Genomic DNA, 22,004 nt, shown 5'->3' with positions numbered 1-22,004 from the left:
TAGATGGCAAGAAACTAAACCAAGTATCATCAAGCTATTTCACTAGGCTGCATAAATCAAGAGCATTAAGAAGATTGCAAAGTTAGACTACCATATGAATGTAAGAAGAATAGCATTAGCTTCATTGTCTGTTTTCACAAGGGTGTGAGAGCAAGGCTTATAGAAAGAGATACTGCATATTTCAGTATATTAACTAATACAATTGCAAAAAGTGCTATATTTCTGATAGCATCTTACACGGGGTGAAATAGGCAATGCAAACTTCAAAATAAATGTCAGAAAGGTTATCTAGACCACATAATAGAAAAAGAGACTGGAACTTCTGAACTGAAATAAAATGTTGGCAGGATCACAGGTAAAATGTTGTTAGTAATAAGGAATAAGTACTTATGGAGGGAAAAAGAAACAGAACCACAGGAAAAAAACTATCATGTATCATGTACCATGTAATGATACAGGTTGAAAAACAATAATTAATTAGAGGAGAAGCTTCCAGTGGTCTTCTATAACATAATATGAAATAACCATTTCAGATTAAAATGCTATGGAGGAATGTTGAAAGCAGACATCAGTACATAGGCTTGGAACACATAATTTAGGGCAAAAGATACCAAATAAATTCAAAACGGAGAGGCTGAGAATTCTAGTTAAATGTAACAGGACTAAACTTGCAAATCCAACAGGATTTGGAATCCCCTTAAATCAACACATAAGTTAACAAATTAATTCAAAGCAGACATAATTTCTTCTTGGAAAAAAAAAAGAAAAAAAAAAAAAAGCAGGAAATACAGAGTTGACTGTCCTCAGTGATGTGCTCAGAAATTGTTAAAGCTGAATGAGAAAGGGTTGACAACAAACAAACCTAAAGGAACTCGATGGCTGAAGAAATAAATGAATGAGACAGAAATTTTCAAATTGTTTTAAGAAAGCTAGATCCACTACCAAATGAAGGATAAAAAACCAACCCATCAATTAAATTAAGGCCAACCTTTTAGCTATTTTTGATTCATTTAAAGATTCTAAGCCGGAAAAAGAAATAAAAAATCTGCAACCAAAAACAGACAAGTCTGAGCAGACACAGAACTAACAACTGTAAATCTAGTTACTAAATAAAAGCAAAACACCAGGGAATTAAATGCTTGTCAACAAGAAACAATGATACTAACAGAGATGCTCTGGTCCTTTCCTCAATAAGCTGGTTGTGTGAAGTCAGGCCAACATTTTTTTCTGCTCTGTTAAACCTGGAAAGACCAACAGGTATTCTTCCTACAGGATTAATTAACATTGCCTCTGTTGAAGTCTTATCTCACTGAGAGAATATATTTTTACTTTAGCCAAAAAAAAAAAAAAAAAAAAAAGTAGAAGCCAAAATTTATTGAAGCCAAAGGCTGTATTTACTTCTCTATACTCTGACAAGCAAACAGTACAATTAAGCAGTAGGTCTAAATTAGACTTTGCAGAAACATGCCAAGAGAAGTTCTAAAATACACTATTAAGTTTTATGTTATTTAAAAATGTCGTCCAACAGAGAGAGTGTGTTAATGACCTGGAATAACAAACATTTCTTGAAAACTTTATGCCTTATTCTGTTGAACCTTAAATTCTAACTAAGCACAATGGTAGAATTATGTCTTAAAACTAATATTTATATGCAGAATTCATAATGGCTTTAATATTTCCACTTTTTAATTGAAAGCTAACAAAAAATAACCCAACTCAAAAACATATCTGCTAAAACTCAACATCTGTTTACATTACAAAGCATTAAAAAGTAAAAAACATACCAAGAAACTGGTAATTTTTCTATCCACATCTACTTCCCATTATTTCTCCTCTGCATTTGCTACCTATGCTAGACAGCACAAAACACCACCCTCCTCCCAATAATCTGAAGTCCAAGACAACGTCAGCAGAAATATGTAGTGTACTGGATACTCAGTAGCTCCACAGAAACCCTAAATGATAAAACAAATTACTGTCAAATCTGCTAAAAAAATTATTGGAATTTTCAGAACAGATGTAAAAACAGTGTCAATATGCACACACTTTTAACAAATGAAGATCCTCAGATATATATTGGGAATGGTAGAATAGGTGTTATGGACAGAATGGCTTTGGCACCCTCTCCCATGAGGTGATATTTAAGAATATTTAGACATATGGCAATAGGTAAGCAAAGACAGAAAAGAGCCCTCACAGAGAAAAGAAATATGCTGTGAAGACACTGTGGACAATTCCTCCACATCTTACTGCAGTTTTTATATACATGTAGCCCAATTATATGAGCAAGAATGACTATTAAAGCCTACTTGTGAGATACACTTCAAAATAAATCAACGTGAAAGACTGGAAAAAGAAAAAACAAAACACATAAACTACTAGATATAAAATACTGCACTGTGCATCATTGTGAAGACTAAGCTTATTTATAGAAGGAGGTTAAAGAAGGAACTAATATGATAGCAGTGGTAAACTTAGCTCAGCCTCTAACAGTTGAACATTAATGCAAGAATTATAAATGATACGTAGGAGGACTTGGAAGAAGATTTAGTTGACAATCAACATTTTGACTTAATGGGCAAAATGGAAATCTGGTAATTCATATGACTCATAGTACTATAAAACAGTAAAGTTTGTTTGGAAAAAGAAGGAAAATGCTAATGACAGTAGACTAAAAAAATGTGTTCCAATTAGGCATATTTTCACAAATCCAGAATTAGTTGGTAGAATCCATCTAGAACTCTGTGCAAGTGAAAAATGGTGTTAGAGAAACCTCACAGTTTTTTAAATAAACAATACTGACCAAGTGCAAAGCATCCTGAAAAGGAACAATGGGGACTGCATAAGGAGAACACACTGTTTTAGTGAAAAACCCACTGTTGATCTTGCAGCTTGCAAGTAACAAAAATTAGCTCAAGTTACTAACCAAGAATACCACAGTAGACAGGTTACAAAGGGCCAAAATGAGATGCAGTTGGCAAGAAACATATCAGTCTCTAAAAGAAATAATTCTGTAAGCACATTAGTAGCAAGAAGATGATGAAAAAATGTTAGTTCACCATGCAACACAGTGCAAAAACTGGAGGGATGCACGAACTTAGCTAATGCTCATAACACCTTTTATTGCACTCATCTTAATACCAGGTGCTTAAAAGAATAAATACCATCAATAGAAGGATAACAGCTCAGCCCTGAATAAGCAAGGAGCTGAAAACTTAATTGTATTCAAATCGGATTGGCTTGGTGGACCAGCCTCCTAAATGCCTTATTGTGAATCTACATCAGAAATGTTAAAAATCAGATTTCAGAATCCATGGAACGCTGAAGAGGGTCTGTGACACTTGTTGAAACATATAATTTAGCTTTACATATACAGCACACAGGTATCACCTGAGTGAAGAAAGAGCAATAAGCATAGCTATTCACTTACAGACCAAGGACTTCAGGAGATCTCTGTAGCCTATACAGAGATATCTCATTCTTTTTTGAAATGTCCAAGGGTGTCCTAAATCATTCATATTGATTGATTCTGGGTGAATATGAGACAAAATCTACAGGGGACCTACATTCTTTTGAAGAAGCAGCTTGGTACTAGATTACATCTAGTAATCTATGGTCAAGTGCACCCTCAGCAGGTTTGCTGATGACACCAAACTGAAGGGTGTGGTTGACACACCAGAGGGACTGGGTGCCATCCAGAGGGACCTAGGCAGGCTTGAGCAGTGAATTTATCAAGAAGTTTGATAAATTCAAGTGCAAGGTCTTGCACGTGGGTCAAGGCAATATCCCCTACTGATTGAGCTGGGGGACAAAGGGATTGAGCACAGCCCTGCCAATAAAAGACCCCGGGGTACTTCTGAATGGGAAACTGGATGTGACCCAGTAATGTGCCCTCAGCGCCCAGAAAGCGAACTGTATCTTGGTCTGCATTGAAAGAAGCGTGGCCAGCAGGGCGAGGGAGGTGATCCTGCCCCTCTACTTTGCGCTGGTGAGACTTCACCTGGAGTACTGCATCCAAATGTGGAGTCCTCAGTATAGGAGACACATAGACTTGTTGGAATGTATCCAAGGCTGGATCAGGCTTAGGGCAACATGATCAAGCTGTGTTTGCCCCTGTTCATTGCAGGGGAATTCGACTGAATGATTTTTAAAGGTTCCTTCCAACTCTAAGGATTCTATGATTCTATGATACATACAACTCATCTAAATTAATACAAAAAGTCTATAGCTAAGTACCTCTTTCTTACTCTCTCTCTTTGCAAGATCTAGAGAGTATGTGCAATCTTTAAAGCACAAGATATCAGACTATAAAAAACTGTCTGGATGTTAATACAAGTTGAGCAACAGCCAACACAGATTTGTCAACAACAGATCATGTCAAGTCAATCTATTTTCTTTCTGGCAGCATAAAAGGCCTCATGGTAGAAGAGAAATAGCACAAGCTGTGTATCTTAACAATATTGTGTCACATGACATTTTCTTAAGGAATCTAGGATATATAAACTACCATTAAGCGGCAGCAGAACTACTCAGAAAACCTTTCTTAGTTAACTGCAGTTCACTTATTATCAACTAGAAAGCTTTATTACAGAGACATGATTTAAAAAAGTTAGAAATACGCTAATGATGTAAGTCTGAGATGGACTGAGTGTAAACTGAAATTCAGAACTGTCTTGATAGATTTTAAAACTGAAAACAATGGTGATAAGTAGGGTATTGTAATAGCAGTAAATGCAAAGGTCCTCATTATTGTAGAAATACATAAGCAAAGAAATACAAAATTGGAGAAACTAAGTGGCTATGCAATGCTTTTGTAGATAAGGATTTGTGGCTTATGAAAACACAGGGTGATCATGAATTGAATATAACTCAACCTTGGTAGACAGTTGTAAAGGTAAGCACCACACTGGAAGTTATGAAGAAGAGTATTGTGTAAACATGGAAATCAGTTATCCTCCACTTGTTGTTACTTACCATCTGAGCTGGGTTAAACATTCAATTTTGAATTGAATTTGTAATTGAGAACAGGTATAAACTCCAGATTAGAGAAATGTTGCCAATCACAAGCTGAAGGTCCTCAAGCTATAAAGAATGCATTAACAAGCACTGCATGTCAAGAAAAGGAAACAGGAAGATAGTGCACAGTCTACAGCCTTCATGCTTGAAGGCTATTGCAATGTAAACCCAGTCATCTCCATGCTCTAGGTATATATAGAACTGAACAAAAAGTAAGATGGTTAGAATCCTTAAAATTCAGGTTAGAGAGAGGATAAAACTTTCTAATAGTAAAACTTGTGAAGCACTAGACTTTTACTTGAAAGACTGTGAGTTCTCCATCACTGGACAGCCAAAAATTCTTCTAGACAATATCTATCAAGAAAAATACGACACTGTTGATTCTTCCTTGGTGTAGAGGAGATGGAATTGTGCTTTCTATGCATATTTACTGTTCCAAGATATCAAAGATGCTAAACAACTGAAAAAATAAATTAGTAACAGTGTCCCAGTTTACAAAGCTAAAGGGTGGTATATCAAGTTGTCACCAATTACATCAGAATTAAAAAGAAAACTAAAAGCTTTCTTGCATGCTTATCTCTTCTGACCATTTATCAACCTGCTTTGTTAAAGGAATGTGTGTAAGTAAGTCAATCCTCACACTACCTTCAAGACCTCTTCATGCCCTTCTAACCAAGTCACTGATCTAGTTACTGATCACAGTGAATGATCTGTTACTGAAACAAGTCATTTGAACAGAATGGCTTTCAGAAACACCATGATTTTGTAAGATAGTGGCTTAGCTTTGCCTCAATTGTATATAAACCTTAGAATGTACTTGATTCGTAAGCATCTCAAGCAGATTTCATGGCATGGAGCATTGTACCTTCTTAGCACTGTCCTCTGGCCCTGCTTATCTTGCACACTGTAGCTATCTGGACTTGTCTTTCTCAAACAGAAACCCTCATATCAGCCACTCACATTCATGATAGCTAGGAACTATACTCAAACCATCATCAACTCCTTAGCTAGCAGTTGATAATGGATGCATATTAGAAGCCAGGTTGTACACCTTCTATTCTTGAGGCCAAGTTAGGTATCCCTGTAGAAAAGAGTTCTCATTAAGCCAGAAAATATAATTGGGAAATAAAAACACTATTGCAAAAGTAATGCCTCATGTTTTATTATAGCTGCCCATAAAGTCAGAGATGGATGTTGGTGGTACGGCAGAAGAGGCTGAACCTTCCTGTCAATATTCCATTATCTTCTGCTGCTGTGAGACAGATGGAAGCAGAAGGGCAACATGACAGAATGGTGTCTGACATGAAAATGCTTATGAAGCAAAGGTGTCTAACTGAATTCCTCCACGAGGAGAAAATTGAGAAAACTGCACTCATGGATATTCATTCAAGCTTGCTAAACATTTATGGAAACCAAACAGTGGATGTGAGCATAGTGAAGCAGTGGGTGGTGTGTTTCAGTAATGGCAACAGTGGTGTGAAAGACAACCAATGTTCCCAACCGTCATGCAGATTTTTACAAGTAATTCACACAGTTCTTGTTTATTATTAGCATTAGCTAATGGTAGTGACTGTATTGAAAAACAGACCAAATTCTATCTACAAAACACTAACAAAGACTGTTATTGTGTTTTTTTGTATTTGCAGTAGTTTCCATGGAAATAAACAGAAGGCACTACTTTTGGAGTGATCTGAGTTCATTATAGGTCTTCAGAGTAGGATTAAACACTCATATGCTTTGTACGTAGCAATGTTTTCTAGAAAACTTGCATTTATTCTACATAATAATAAAATAAGATTTGCTTGCTCAGTACTTTAGATAATGACCAACTACATGAAGGAGATCTCCACAGCTAAAGCTTTCCCTGTCAAATAATAGTTGGCAGCTACAGAACTGAAATTTAACACATCTGAAAAATACTTCTAAGTGAAGTGACGTGTACTTTTAGCATGGAAATCATTGAGAACGTTTCTCCATTTTCTAAAGAATACTGCTGACTGTTCCATATGTTATTACCTATTTAAAAGTCATTTTTCTACTTAAAAAACAAATACCATTCAAAGAGACTCTGATAACTGTAACCAAACTACATGGATGCTGTAGCAGTTGGCAAGTCTGTAATAGAGAATGAGTGTGAATACACTTGAGTAAGAAAAAAGTAAAAGTAGCTTTAGTTGTCACAGAAAATCTGTAAGCTCTGCTAAACAATGGTTGCATTTCTGATGACAGTGTATCTGCTACACAACTCAGTGTTAAGTAAAGAAGCTAAATTTTTCTGCAGTTAGCAATATGGGATTGGCACCATATGGTAGCAACATCAGATAAAATTAGAGGTTCAGCTGATCTTGATAATTACAAGGAAAGATCATGAAGCTTTGCAAGAGACACCATAATAGTCAATTACTAGGAAAACAGTCAGAGGAAAGATTGCTGTATCTGTTTAGCCTAGGTGGCATATAACTAAAAAAGGGAATTTTTATTTTACATAAATATTTCAGTCCATTTGATGCAAGTGCACTCATTATTCACATATATCCATCAACCATCTATTTATATCTGATAAAATCTGCCCAAAAAAATCAGTACTAACTTCTAATACATAAAAGATTCCTATGGGTCAGTTGCTTACTCATAAAATGCAGCAATCCACTGTTATTAAATTTGCTCCTCTTCATATTTAATCTGAGTCTTGTATATTAAAAAGCTAAAATCTGAGAATTTTATTTTAATTTTTTATACAGTTCTTGTAAATTTTTGCATACTTCTCTTTCCATAGCTTTAGGAGTTAATTGGCTAATTTTAGTATTCAAAATGAAATGATAACTTAATATTATATATCTAAAGAACAGATTTAATTAATTAATTAATTAATTAATTTATTTAAAACTGGTTGACCAATCAGATGATTCTGTTGAGTTGTACATAATCCGATTTAGAAACTAGCAATGAAAAAACACACATCTTTAATTCCAGTAGAAAACTATGTATGCTTTCCTAAACCAAAGCTCCACTACCACCATTAAATTTCAACATCTACCTGCCTCACTACAGAACACCTTGGTATCAGATTAACTCTTTTAAACCTTGTACTATAAGCAAAATAGCAATAAATAAATAAATAAATAAATAAAGAGTTCATTAAGCTTTAGGAAGTATCAGTAGATGAGACAGATAACTCATATTTCACTCAGAAGTGGCATGAAAACAGTGCCTGGAACACAAACAAGAACTATGTAAAGTTAACATTAGTGACATTATTAGGTCTCAGAATATCTGCCCGAACAGAAAAGATGAAGACAGCTGAAGCAAACTATCAATCTGGCAGTACTATTAAAGCATCATAATACATTTCAAGTTCACCAACTTCTACAAGTCAGAAGCCAGGCATAAAATGAGATCTACTAGCAAAGGACCCATTACTGCCAGGATGCACTGCTGGTTCATATACAACTTGCCTGTTTACGAAGACACCAGGTTCTTTTGGCTTCTTTTGAAGATGGTTGTAACATTTTCATACACGAGTCACTAGGGACCTTTGTTATCTCCATGACCTTTCAAAGATGTTGGGGCAAGATTTCTACACTCCATCACCTTCAGCGTAAACAAGTTATGCATTCCGTGTTTCAGTTTCTGGTCCTGTCACATTCTTCCTCCAGATATTTACATACATTGATGAGGGTTGTGTTAGATCACTTGGTCTAACAAACTCCCACTCCCATCACAATGTCATCCATGCCACTGGCCTCTCCTCTGATCCTGCTCCACAAGTTCTCAATCAAACTGTAATTTATCCCATAAAAGAGCTCCAAATGTATATACTGCTCCTTTAAATAGGGGGGCAACCAATCCTCTCATCTTCCCTGTCTGTCTTTCCTGAAGAGAACCAAACTTTCATAAATGGCTTGATATATCTAAAAAAGGACAGAAAAACATACGCAGAGAAAGGCACGGTATGGTAATGAAGATGGGAAGAAAAGAAAAAGTGGGGGAGAGAATAAATAGAAGAGTTGCTGATTACCAAATTGAATATGAAATGCTCTTTTCAGTTCTTGTGGACACAGATGGTAGGAATATGAAAGAAGTAATACAGATAGAAGCTACAGAATGTCTAAAAAAACCAAACACACACACACAAAAACCCAACAGGACTTGCCAAAAACACAGACACAAAAGGATAGCAACTGTTTCTTTGCCTGAAGATAAGGAACTCTTAGAGGCTCATCTCAAACACAACAATACATGCACACATTTCGAAGAAAAATCTATCCTTCAATCTCCATGTACCTAAAGCCAAAAACAATGGATGAGATTCTGAGTTAAAAGTAGGAGAATAAGGAAACTGCTTCTGAGAATATGCAATTATCATGGTCCTTTTTCTGTTGTGGCCACAAAATATAAAAGCTGAGAAATACAATAATTATAAGATAAATATAGTCAACACAAAGGAATACAGCAGACAGCAATAGATGGATCTGACTTATGAATTGCTCCCAGATCAATAAATTCAGTCACATGAGCTTCACATTTTAGGTAGGTAATATGGAAAAAATACTTGCTTATGCTATGCCTCTCAACTCATTGCAATTCTGATGCAATGAGTTCTGAGTGCTACTGTTTGCTCTGTGTAATCTCCCTTCCACACATCTCACCTTTTAGCAGCAGAGTATAACCTGATGCAGAATAAGGCTAAATTTTATTTAGCCCTGATTATGAGATTATCGATTCTTTTAGGTAAAACTCCATCGTTCCAAACTGACCACCAACACAGCACAGACAGTTTGCCCTGGAATGCAAATAGAAAGACAGATTCCAAAGACAGATGGTGAAAGTAATTCTAAATATTACTTCAGTCCTTTAAAAAACAACCAGACTAAACATAGAAATAACGTATCTAAAGATGAAAAAAGAAAATATCTACTACCACAGGAATAATTGCTTCAGACAACAAGATGAGAGAAGGAAGAAGATTCTTTTAAAGACGAAAACAGACACCTTCGATCTTTACTAAGGCAGGAAATATGCCAAGTAAGACTGGAAGAATTGCAAACATATGTTCAAAATGAAATGTGACTTGTTAATTTAGACCTTGTCTAGATCAAGAAGACAAGTGGGATAGCTATATTCATTCCAATATACTGTATTGTCAAAAATGACAATACAGTGCAATCTGGTTGGGCTCAGATGCAAGAAATCAAACGAACAATTTAAGGAAAATAATGAATCTGGAAAAATGAAAAGATACGGCAAGCAAAAAAATCAAGAAAATATAAGTAAAATCAGTAAATAGAGATACCGAGAATAAGGGAGAGAGAGAAGAAGGAAGGGGGGGAAGAACAAGAAGAAGAAAAGAGGATAGAAAAGAGTAAGGGTGAAAAGAGGGGCAGTGATTGCACCAGAAACATGGATAGATCAATTCTGTTTGCTCTCTTATCACTGCACCTCCATCTACCAACCCGCTGTAAGCCTCTGGGAGGCACATTTTGTTCTCCATATTAGCTCCAGTGTAGCCCTACAGTGGCAACACTGGAGGCACTGTAGGCCAACTCTTACCCTTTATTAGTATTTTGTAAGGAAGGAGCAGTTGAGATGTTTCATTAATGCAGTGCATCCTTAATAGCCACATAATTTGAAGTATGCTAGTCCCTTGTGTCTATGAATGTTACCATTTATGTCCACATATTAGTTACACTCTCATAACAGCTCCAGCAGAATGTCTTTTAAAAAGGGGATTTGTGTAAATGTTTCCCCACTGGAAGAGAGTGGTTTTATCAATTATTTTCTCTTTTTAAAGTACGAGTAATTATATAAATGTAAACAGACCTGGTATTGCACAAAAATCTCCTTTTTAAGCACTAAAAGCTAGATAAAATTTGGAAGGAAGGAGAGGGGAACAAAAGCTTCGCTAGTTCAATTCTGAAGAAATAATAAGAGCCCAAGGCTCTCACAAACCAGAAGGACTTGTGGAAAGATATTGCAGAGAGAGCCATGACTCCTGGACCTTAAGCTTCCAGCTGGCATGGTACCACTGCTGGGCCCTAACTAGCTATACTGAGTCGAACACTGTATCAGACAAATGCAGCTGCTGACACTGCTGCACTAGGCATTCATGAAGGTGAGAAATGCTGTAAGTGTGAAAAGAGCTTGCAGAAATGGATACATTTCAACAACACGGATGCAGGATGGAAAAAAAAAAAACGAACAACACTCCAGTTCACACTTCTGAAATACGGTGACCAAGCCTCCAGAGAAAAGAAAACAACAAAACATGAGAATCAAAGATGTAAAACTTCTAGGTACGTAAAAGTGCTGATACTGAGAAGGACCTCAGAGGGTGACTGCAAACAAGAGAGCAAGCATTCCATTACAACCTCTGTCAGAACAGCCAGATCAGAATGCAATTACAGTGAGCCCCACTGGACTGCACTAAGGAGGCTAAAAGAATATTTCTGTAGTTAAAGCCAACAGAGATTTTAAATTAATATCCTTCAGTCTTCATTTCATGTAAAGTTTGTTGTTAATATATGAATGTGAAATGTGCAGACTTATCCATACAGCTGTGTTTGCGGGAAAAAAAGAAAAAAAAAAAAAAAAAAAAAGAAAAAAGAAAATGAATTTACTGGCAGCATAAGGAGCATAAGGACAGAGGAGCCAGCTGGGGAAGTAACCTCTCTGAACTTTGATGCTCTCTAGCAGAGATCTGAAATTGGAGACCAGGAACTCTACTGAAAAGGCAGCTCATATGTTTTGAAGTCTCTCCATCCATTTAGTCCATAAGATAGCTATATTTAAACTACTCTACAAAGTTGTGCAAATAAAGCAGATTACAATGATCCTGTGCAATCCACATTAACCAATAAAGCCAAAGAAAAAATGTCATGGAGAAATGTGGCAGAAAATGACCTTCAATTACTGCTCACAAAGGTATATCAGTATAACAGCTTGTTAAATACACTAAGGTGCAAAAGATACATTATATTTCACCCTCTCCCTCAGCATTTTCCTCTGAACTGAGTGCTTCTGTTATAACCCTAAAACAATTTCACTGTAGAACTCAAACATGTACAGGAAAATAATAATAAATATTTGAAAACTAGTGAGTTTTCTGATGATAGAGAATTGAAAAGGACAGCTAAAAGGTTGTGGCATTAGAAGAAAAAGGCAGCTGAAGCATGAAATGGTAACAACTGAGCTACTACTACCCTGTAATTCTACAAAGAGATGTAAAGCAAAGCTGGGATGAAATAACACTCACAGGACTAATTTCTGAACAGAAAGAAAATGCTGGAAATATCATCTTAACGCACTGATGAAGTTAAGAAAGCATACAGGAAAATGGTTACTTCTACAAGGAAATAAATGTGAAAATAAAGCTTAACTTCTCTTTAATATAAATCTCACACAGTAAAACTACATTAGATTCTTTTGAATATGAAGACTAAAAACAACTTCAGTTGTTGGAATAGGATGTACCAGGTTTCTCCCCATGTCTTCTACAAGTATATGATTTTTTTTTTTTTTAGAGTATTCATTCTTCTCCCCTGCAGAACTCACTGATGTGGCTGGGAGCAGCAGCATTTTTGGGTGCAATGTTACTTTTGTTTGAATGATATTATGCCGATTTAACCTATACAAAAGCAAAGAGGTTTTGAAATGATATTTTATATATAACTTTCTCCCAAATTAATTGTAACTATTTTAAATAGAACAGAGAACATCACTAGATGACATTGACCTGTGCATTTTTTCAATGCAAAGTGAGAGGGAACCTTTGCAAGGTGCCACAGTCAACTTGGATGTGACAGCATCAAGTTATACTGAGCAGGTGAAGAGAGAAAAACAGAACTTGAGCTGACTGTGACACAACAAGATGCTATCACGGCACTGACCCAAGAGACAGTCATTATTCAGAAGTTCACTGATTTGGAAACACAGAGATTACAGCGTGTTTTGACCCATTTTAACATCTTGTGATTTGTAAATTGTGTTTTTCTGTTTAGTGAGTTGGCATACTATAAACCTGAAACAACTCAAAGGCATTTGGACAATGGTATGCAGCCTAAGTATTTTACAGAACCATAGAATAGTTTGGGTTTGGACAGGATCTTAAAGATCAGCCAGTTCAAACCCCCCTGTCACGGGCAGGGACACCTTCCACTAGCCCAGCTTGCTAAAAGCCCCATCCAACTTGGCCTTGAGCACTTCCATGTATGAGGCTATTCTCGCCTTGAGCACTTCAATTTATGAGGCTTTTCTCAAAGAACAATTAAGTTTAGAGTTCTGCATTTAAATAACTACCTCGACTACCTACAAATTGTAGAATGATTAAGACAAGAACAATTAGAGAATGTTAAATTTGTTTCATAAAACAATTAAAACCCCAAAAGTCTCCTGTATCAGCTGAATTTTAATGTTTTTGAGCTTTTGAGACCATTTAGGTTGACAGAGGGATAAATACCTGTATGTCAAAGTTGCAGACATGTAGCTTCTGGTATTCAATGATGCAAAATTTTGGAGCAGCCTACCAATCATACAAGTCTGCTCATGGTTGCTTCTGTGAACAATGTCCTCATGTTACTTCACTCAGAACCCAAATGAAAGTAAATAAAATCCTTGGTGAAGCCTTGCTACCATGACTGCCAACCTGATGAATTTGAGCATTTGAGGCATTTTGAGTAGAGAGAATTATACACAGACCTCAGTGCTACTGAAATAAAATTTAAAGAAATATACAAACTGAATTCAATTTGTAGTGTGAGAACTCATGGCCAACATTAGCACAGTTGTTCTTATCCTCTTTCCATTCTGGCATAATTTTCCTAAAACTCCCTGCTTTGTGTAGCCATAAAGGGCTTCTGAGACTCTTCTGCAAAACTTGGAAGCAAAAGAAAAAACAGAAGAAATTTCCTATGAAGTTCCCAATCTGGCCCCTAACTTTTTTATTAGACTAACCAGGGTTAAGAGAGAGATTATTTATTTATAACTAAAACACATACATAAAAAGGAAACCTCAACTCCTTTAAGAAATGGTTTCTAAAAATGCTTATTCAAACTGACATATGCATGACAAGTTTCAGCTCAGTACGATTTAGGAAGGAGGAGTTATACTGCCCAGAAAAATGGTGTTTATGACAGAAACGACAAAGGCTCATTCATCATAGGACTTTTCTATGTGGAACTGTAATAAAGCCTAAATGAGATTGCACTTCATTAGTAATTTATGTCACAGATCACTATATATACACAAATAGCATAAATCTATTACATCTTTATCGTACCATTCATTACAGTACTTCATATACTATATCCACATGACAACATAAAAATGCAGCTATTTCTGGGGAAGAGAGCAGCTAACAAGTGCAGAGCAGCACACAGAATGGAAAACCATCAGGGCCCAAACTGCAGAAGTAGCAACGCTCACAAGAAAAGGACAGCACCAAAGAACTAAACTGAACACTCAAAGATAGACAGTTAAGTCAAAGTATAGTTTTATTCAATTTTTGCTTGACTGATGTTCCATTTGATTTAGAAAGCAGAAATAAAGGAAGAAGACTGAAAGCCTTTGCCATTCTCAGTGAGAGCGATGCGCATCAGAGGCTCTCACTAGAACTTTCTAACTGGAATTTACTCTCACCCTCACTTGATCCTTGAGCTCTTGCACTGGTGTTTGCCATTTGCCACAGGAATAAAAAACGCATCAATTCAATTGGTTTCATCAGTCCGTATCTGGGAATGCTGCTCTTTAGGTATAGAAAAAAAACAACAAAACACATTCTCGGATGCAACTCTCTCTCTGTTATGACCTCTGCTAAGTAAGAACTTGGCATAGATCATTGCTACTTTACTCTCCAGCAGGTAACAATCCTCAGACTATCACAACTGGAGGCCAAACATTTTCATCAATCCTCAAGAGATGAATGAAGACCTTGGCTTTCCAAATGTATATTAAACATGGTATTCTGCACAAATCCTCTGAATGCTCTAAGAAGAACAAAGATAGAAGGACACCTGTAAACATCTCAACTCTTTTTTTGTGACAAACTATCTTGGGAAGCAATAGTGTTCAAGGATGTAACATTGGACACTTGAAATAACGTGTGTACCGTATATACTATGGAACATTTTCCAAAACACTGATTAAAAGGAAATGTGTTTACTTTTAAATAATGAGTATGGTTAAATTCATTCTCTTGATTTTCTTGCCAAAATCTCAGGTGTAAGAAATATATTAAGAAGGGAAATGACATGTCAGTTCTAGAGCTTCCAGTTTGGTTTTTGTTTTGTTTTGTTTTGTTTTGTTTTTTAAATTAAAGTAAGAAGGTTATGAGTAAACCCATTGTGCTTGAAATGCAATGTATAAACACCAGGATCTCTGATGGTTGGAGAGAAAAGATTTTACCTAGCAGATAAACACAGACGCATACACACATATATATACACATACAAATACAGGAAACCTTACTGGTAAATTAACTAGAAAGAGAAAAGAATTCTAAACTCTCAGTAAAATGTTTGTTGGGCACAAAATTAAAACCTACTTTATGCCAGGGAGAAACATTATTAGGATTTGTCAATAATGGCTTTAGTTGCCTTGTAGAAGCTCAAGAACAGATACATTAATATTGTTTTGCCTATGACTATGTTTTTTAATGTTCTCTTTCAAATATCAAAGTGCATTACTTTAGTCCATAGTACACAGTAACTAATTTGGTAAGAGGTTGAGTTAATGCACATCAATACGATTTTTTCTTTCCCTTTTTATGTCATATTGTACTGCTTTCTCCCGGGTAAGTGTGATAGAAACTACTCAGTATAAGCTTAAGAAATGAATTCACGGCATTTAACATACTGATTTAAGATTCAGGTTTTAATCAATTGTTTATGACATCTGCATCCTCTGGCTTATAAGTAAGATGTGAGATACTGATCATCTAAAAAAAATTCAGTGCCCTAATTGGTTAAGTTGCTTAGGAATGTGTCTGAATAAATCCATGAGTACCCCCCACTGTGATCAGTTCATCTATGGAAGTCAGGCAAGCGTGTAAATGAAATTAGTGTTGGACCTGTTTAAAAGCTAGACATGCTGGAAAGATTTCTTCTCGTTCTAAGAAGTCTGCAATCTAAACAATAAATGCACGAAGGACTAAACATTGCAGGAAACCACACAAAGTTGTGTTTTATTTCCCTGTTTTTACTTCTCAAATCCTTCAACTCTGACAAGTGATTAATAACCAGTATAAGCCTACAGCTGTGAGATTGGACAAGATGTTTCTTACAAACATATGAATGAATGGGCTCCAGTGCACCCAAATAGGGTAGATGTATACATAAGCATACGTAAAAGGGAAGTGGAGAAGAAAACAAGAAGGGCATTGCTGCCACACTAGAAGATCAGAGATGAAAACAGAGATACTCCTAATACTGTCTTGAAGTGGACGAGTTTGTCTTCAACAGTATAGATAAAACGCTAATTAAGAGATCTGACAAGTTCAGAAGATCTGCAGAAGCTGGTCAGTGCTGAGGTAGACTTTACATTCATTCTATGTACCACAGTTTTACCTAATTCAAGTATGGAAATACTCTTTTTAGTCTTCTCTAGAACAATTTCTTGGCAACCAAGTCCGTAGATGAAAACACACTGTACACACTGTTAAAAAATAGTCTCAGTAAGTACAGAAAGAAATATTGTGTGTTGCTACTTACCTGTCTGTCTACTTCTGGAAGCAAAAGCAGGAGGTATTGTTGAAAGTGCTGAGGTAAAGAAGCAAAGGTGTGTTTATTTATTAAAGCCCTCAGGTTGGTGTTCACTAGAATAGATCCTGGTGTTTCTATGTCAATATCCTCAGCTTTGGTCCATTTCAAATGTCCTGGAGAGAAAAAAAACAACAACCAAGAAATAACTTCGAACACATACAAAGAAAGAGAATAAAAACAATTCCTCTTTTTATGCTTTTAGTTTTCATCAGTTTCATAGTTTCATAGTTTCATAGTTTCGTGCGGGTTGGAAGGGACCTTAGAGATCATCGAGTCCAGCCCCCGGGATTCGAGCCTCTGTTTAATAGAGAAAGCTCCAGAGAAATGGTACTCTCAGATGGTAGCAGCCTTTTCTTTGCGAACTGCTGATTTTATATTCCCTGTATTTGTTTCTTGAGATCTTACAGGATTCATGTTCCAGTCAACAGCACAACAGACACATTCTTACTTTCAGCTCAAGAGATCAACTCAACTCAGCAGAAGCAGATAATTTTCCTGTCATGTCATCAACATAATTCTATCTCCAAGCAAAAGGCTGATGCCAATCAATCATTATGGAGAGATTCTCTTGGGATGGTGCTCTACATTTGCAGTGCACTATGGTTTGCCTGACTCACTCCACAGACTTGCTAAAAACTACCTGTGTGAATAGACAGTTATCACAGAGATGAGAATATTTACAGTGTTAATTTAGTGTTTGAAAACATGCATTTCCCAGAATTTTTGTTAGAACCTATGATCTAAAATGAGCAAAACAGAGAAGACAACAGCAACAATTATCAGAAATCTACAAAACACAGTCTGTAAGGAAAAATAGGACAAGCACTACATGGGGAAGGGGAAAATATATAAAAAACTGAGTACAGGCATAAATGTCTTTTTACTGCCCATAGTGTAGAGCAAAGGAAGTAATCCTAAACACTTGCACAGTAATAAATATTACTGTCAAGGTAATACAAAGCTTCCAGCCACCTAAGGCATTAGATTATCATAGAATCATAGAATATCTTAAGTTGGAAGGGACCCATAAGAATTACTGAATCCAACTCCTGGCTCCATATAGCCCCACCCAAAAATCAGACCATATGTCTGAGGATGTTGTCCAGGTGCTTATTCAATTCCAGCAAGCTCAGTGACGTGATCGTTGCCCTGGGGAGCCTGTTCCAGGGCCCAACCACCCTCTGGTGAAGAACCTTTTCCTTATATCCATAGACAGGCATTTCAGTCTTCATCAATGGAAAAAAAATAAGAATACGTAGAGAAATATCTGTCAGGAATGACAGATGTATAGCTGATTTTGCCTTGTGACTAATGGACAATCTAGGTCACCACTGGAAGACCCATCTGTCCTAACTTTGCTTTTATTTCTATGATAATATTACTAGACAAAGCCACTCACTACTGCTGTGAACCTTTTTGCCTTCCAGTCTTAATGTACTGTGATGCACAATACAGAAAGGGAGGAAGTGAAAAGCATACATGGCCACTACAAATCAAAAACTTCTAACTCTTCAGAGGGAAGTCCTCCAGGTTTTGGTCTGTTGAACTTGCAAATGTTTCAGAAATGATACAAGAGGGACCTTAATTTATTTATGCATAAACTCCTGAAGAATCTCTTAAAAAGCAATTTTAGAGGTCATTCTACTGCTATGACCAATGATGGCATTTGACATTCGCACAGGACCTTGTAGCAAGAATTATAACTGATTTGTTAAGAAAATTTATGTTTTATGAATATGGCTATTTGGGCTTATTATTAGGAAATTCTCAAATGCTACAAAGTGTTAAATTGTTAACAGTAATAAAAAAGTTGTGGTTTAGATTTCTTGGAAGACTATGATCATCTATCCTGAAAGGTTATAGCATCACCCACAAAATGTGGAAATGAAAGAAACTGCAATAGATTTGTAAATTCTGCAAGCTCCCCTTCAGTCACAGCCTCCCACAAACATTCTTGTAATTTCCTTTTGCTTTTTAGCAAACAATAGTAACTGAATGAGAGAAGCATTACTTTGCATTCAGCACAAGATATCCTTTTCCAATTCAATTCTAACATACTGTATTACAGCACAGCAAAATCTCCACTATGAACAAATGAATGCCCTGTTATAAAAGACAATTGTGTGGAAGAAGGGCTCATTTTCATGAATGCATCACAGTAAACTGTCCTCACCATCTGTTCCACCCACAAAATATGAATGCATAAAGAACACAATCTCCAAGTGTAGCACAAGTAGTATGATGTATCCAAATGTAATGCCTGTACATATACTCCTTTCTTTAATCAATAAAGCATACAAGTCCTTGTCTTCTAAGTAACTCCAAAATGAAGTAACATTTTCCCCAGTCATATTCTATGAAAAGCCATACACATACAAGTGGTCCAAGCCAAAATAAAAGATATGATTGCAAAGTCAGTAACATCCAACATTTAATAGTGAGAAGTCACCAAGACAGTACCAGAAATTCAGGCCTAATTATGTGTGCCTGAGTTACACGTTTTCCAATTATTTAACCTATTACCATTACAGGTTACTATGGCTGCTTTATCAACATGAGGAAAAAACATGCACACTACTCCTAGGATAGTAGGCTACTAGATCACTGGGAGTGGTGAGCACAGCCATGGGCAGGGCAGGGCAGGGCAGGGCACAGCAGGAAGGAAATGGGGGGAAGGGCCCGCAACGACGAGCGGGGGCGAGGACGGGGGAAAAAGGAAAAAGGGTAAGGGAAGGATAGGGAGGGAGAGTAGGAAGGAGGAAGGCAAGAGGACATGGGAAGCGGTAAATGGGACAAGGGAAAGGGAAGCAACACAAATGGATAGGCAAAAGGAGAGAACAACAAGCAGATATAGAGGGAAGGAGAAGCGAAGGGAAGGGAAGGGAAGGGAAGGGAAGGGAAGGGAAGGGAAGGGAAGGGAAGGGAAGGGACTGTACATCTCTACTGCATAGCTACTCATAACTCTGAGAGACAGGAGTTTATAACAGAGCAAATGTCAATGTTTTTCATATTGTTTTTCCACAGAAAAAAGACATTTTGATTCCTTATGTAGCTGCTGCCAAAGTTTAGGGGCACCTCTGGACAGATCAGAAATAGAACCTGGAGGATGCGAGAGAAAGACAAGCTTACACCCTTGGAAAAGATTAGCCTTCAACATAAAGCATTGCCTATGAAAAAGGTGGAAAATACATGTTTCTACATCAAAGTATGAGAGTCAAAATAGAGGGACAGAATCACAGAAAACTCTATACAATATTTCCCACATTCCAAGGCCTGCACCTCAAAGGGCTGTAGAATTATTCTGAAAGCTACAAAAAAATGAATTCATTCTATATTTGGTACCAGAGACCATTTTGATGAATTATCTAGGGATAGGGATGAATGTATGCACCAAATCACATCTCAGTCTCACAGCTAGAGAAAAGTTAGAGGAAATCATCGGAAACTGAATATATCTTTGCACAGCAAAAACTGTAATCCTGAAGGAGTATTATCAGTTTTGAATAACACCATCTGATCAACATAGACACTACACAGCCGTCTCAGATCAATAAATATTCTGCCAGAAGATTATACATGAAATCAAAGTGCAGTTTCCTGGGAGGCTGTTCTGTGAAAGAGCTCACCAGAAACAGGTAACAGTATATCTAACAAGCAACCTATAATACTAAGCAGGAAAAGTATCTTCAAGTTATTTTGCACTATTGTTATATAAGAAAATAGATGAGGCCATTCATAAAGAAAAACAATCCTACAGCCATAAAAACAGACATTAAATAATTTTTGTGATTATTCAACCACTATGAAAAGCTTGTTTGCAAACATTTCCAATGTGGTCACATTGCAAAAATCTTCTCTAAATGATTCAGCAGTCTGCTGAATGCAAAAGGTCTTCTGTAAAGAAATGGTTATGTAATTATTCTACTTTACTTTATACAAGACAAGAGTCTTAGTGAATAGTACTTTTTCTGTTCCTTAGGGAACATTTCCAATTATGTTTCATGCAGTGCAGAAAAATTTTCCCCATCACATGGAGCTAGTGGGAATTTACTCTTAGCATCTCTTCAGAGAAAATTCTTCATTAATTACAGATCAACATCCATGAATCTTTCTGAATAACATGGAAAACAAACAAACAAACAAAAAGAATAACCAGAAACTGTATCTACCACCTCATGAGACGTAGCTACAAAAATAATTAAAGATCCAACTGAAGAAACAAATCAGCCAAAGAAACAGAAAAAATCAAAAATGATGTGCCAAACCGCTGCGTGACACACAAAAATGCAAATGAAAGAGAATTAACTCAGAACAGAAGAGATATGTAAGAAAATGCACTGTACTCTTTGGGATTAAGCATGCATTAGACTGCAAGTAAACTTAACAGTAAGAATATTTGCTACTCCACCCCTTGCCACCCGCCCAAAAATCATAATGCAGCAATCAGAAGCAAGCTGCTAAATGACCTCTGTCTGCACTTGCTTAGGTCTGTTCAATTTAAAAAGCAAGTACAGAAAAGCATTCTTGGGAAAAAACAATCACCTGCAGATTTTCAGAATACACAGAAAAAAAATATACTTTCTTGAGAAAAGGTCAACTTCTGAGTATAAGAAAGAGACTGTAAATCAGCAGCACAAAACTTTTATATACAGCACAGAGTTTCTAAACATCTCTAGTACAATAACAAATAAATGCACTTATTTTACTCCTACTCACCTAAACCAGATTTTTTTAACCTCTTTAAGTGCTGGCTTGTTTGTTTTCCAGTTGGAGACTTTTGTCCATGTTTCATCTCTTTATCAGAACCATCTGCTTCACCATTTTTAGATTCAGATCCTTAGGAAGAAATGAAACAAAGCATGATACCGATGCACTCGTACCACCAGCTCTCCCTCCTCCCTGTCCCCTTGCTACACTGTAAACACAGCAAAAACGGGATTAAAGAAAACTGACATCTACTTGCTGAGAGGCAATGCACCTTTCTGGTCACAATACAATTTCTCATCATCAGAGGAAATGGAAGAAGAAGATCAATAAGTCAATTACGCACTGAAAACTAAAGTTTACTGAACATTACAGTCAATAAAAATGTTCACTGATCTAATAAAAATAACGTTTTCCTATAACACACAAGGGATATCTTTAAAAATATTTTAACCTCAAGCTATGGGGCAGTAAAGCAATCTAAAGGTGAAAAAAGATCATTTTTCTGTGAAGTAACACTTACGGAATAG

The 22,004-nt window shown here is 36.5% G+C and overlaps 1 protein-coding gene across 2 annotated transcripts in view; it reads right to left on the bottom strand.

Annotated features, from left to right (window-relative positions):
• Window positions 1-22,004, bottom strand: part of ASXL3 (ASXL transcriptional regulator 3) — a 129,475-nt gene that overhangs the window by 21,422 nt on the left and 86,049 nt on the right. For both annotated transcript variants that reach the window (XM_015855545.2, XM_015855547.2), the window contains 2 exons: window positions 21,487-21,606; window positions 16,720-16,883 (listed from right to left, as the gene is read on the bottom strand). In XM_015855545.2, the coding sequence (XP_015711031.1) occupies window positions 16,720-16,883; window positions 21,487-21,606 (284 nt within the window). The remainder of the gene's footprint in view (window positions 1-16,719; window positions 16,884-21,486; window positions 21,607-22,004) is intronic.

This window comes from Coturnix japonica, chromosome 2 (assembly GCF_001577835.2).
Source record: "Coturnix japonica isolate 7356 chromosome 2, Coturnix japonica 2.1, whole genome shotgun sequence".
Lineage (NCBI taxonomy): Eukaryota > Metazoa > Chordata > Aves > Galliformes > Phasianidae > Coturnix > Coturnix japonica.
The sequence above is the reverse complement of the archived record's forward strand: the minus strand, read 5'-3'. Positions and strand labels throughout refer to the sequence as shown.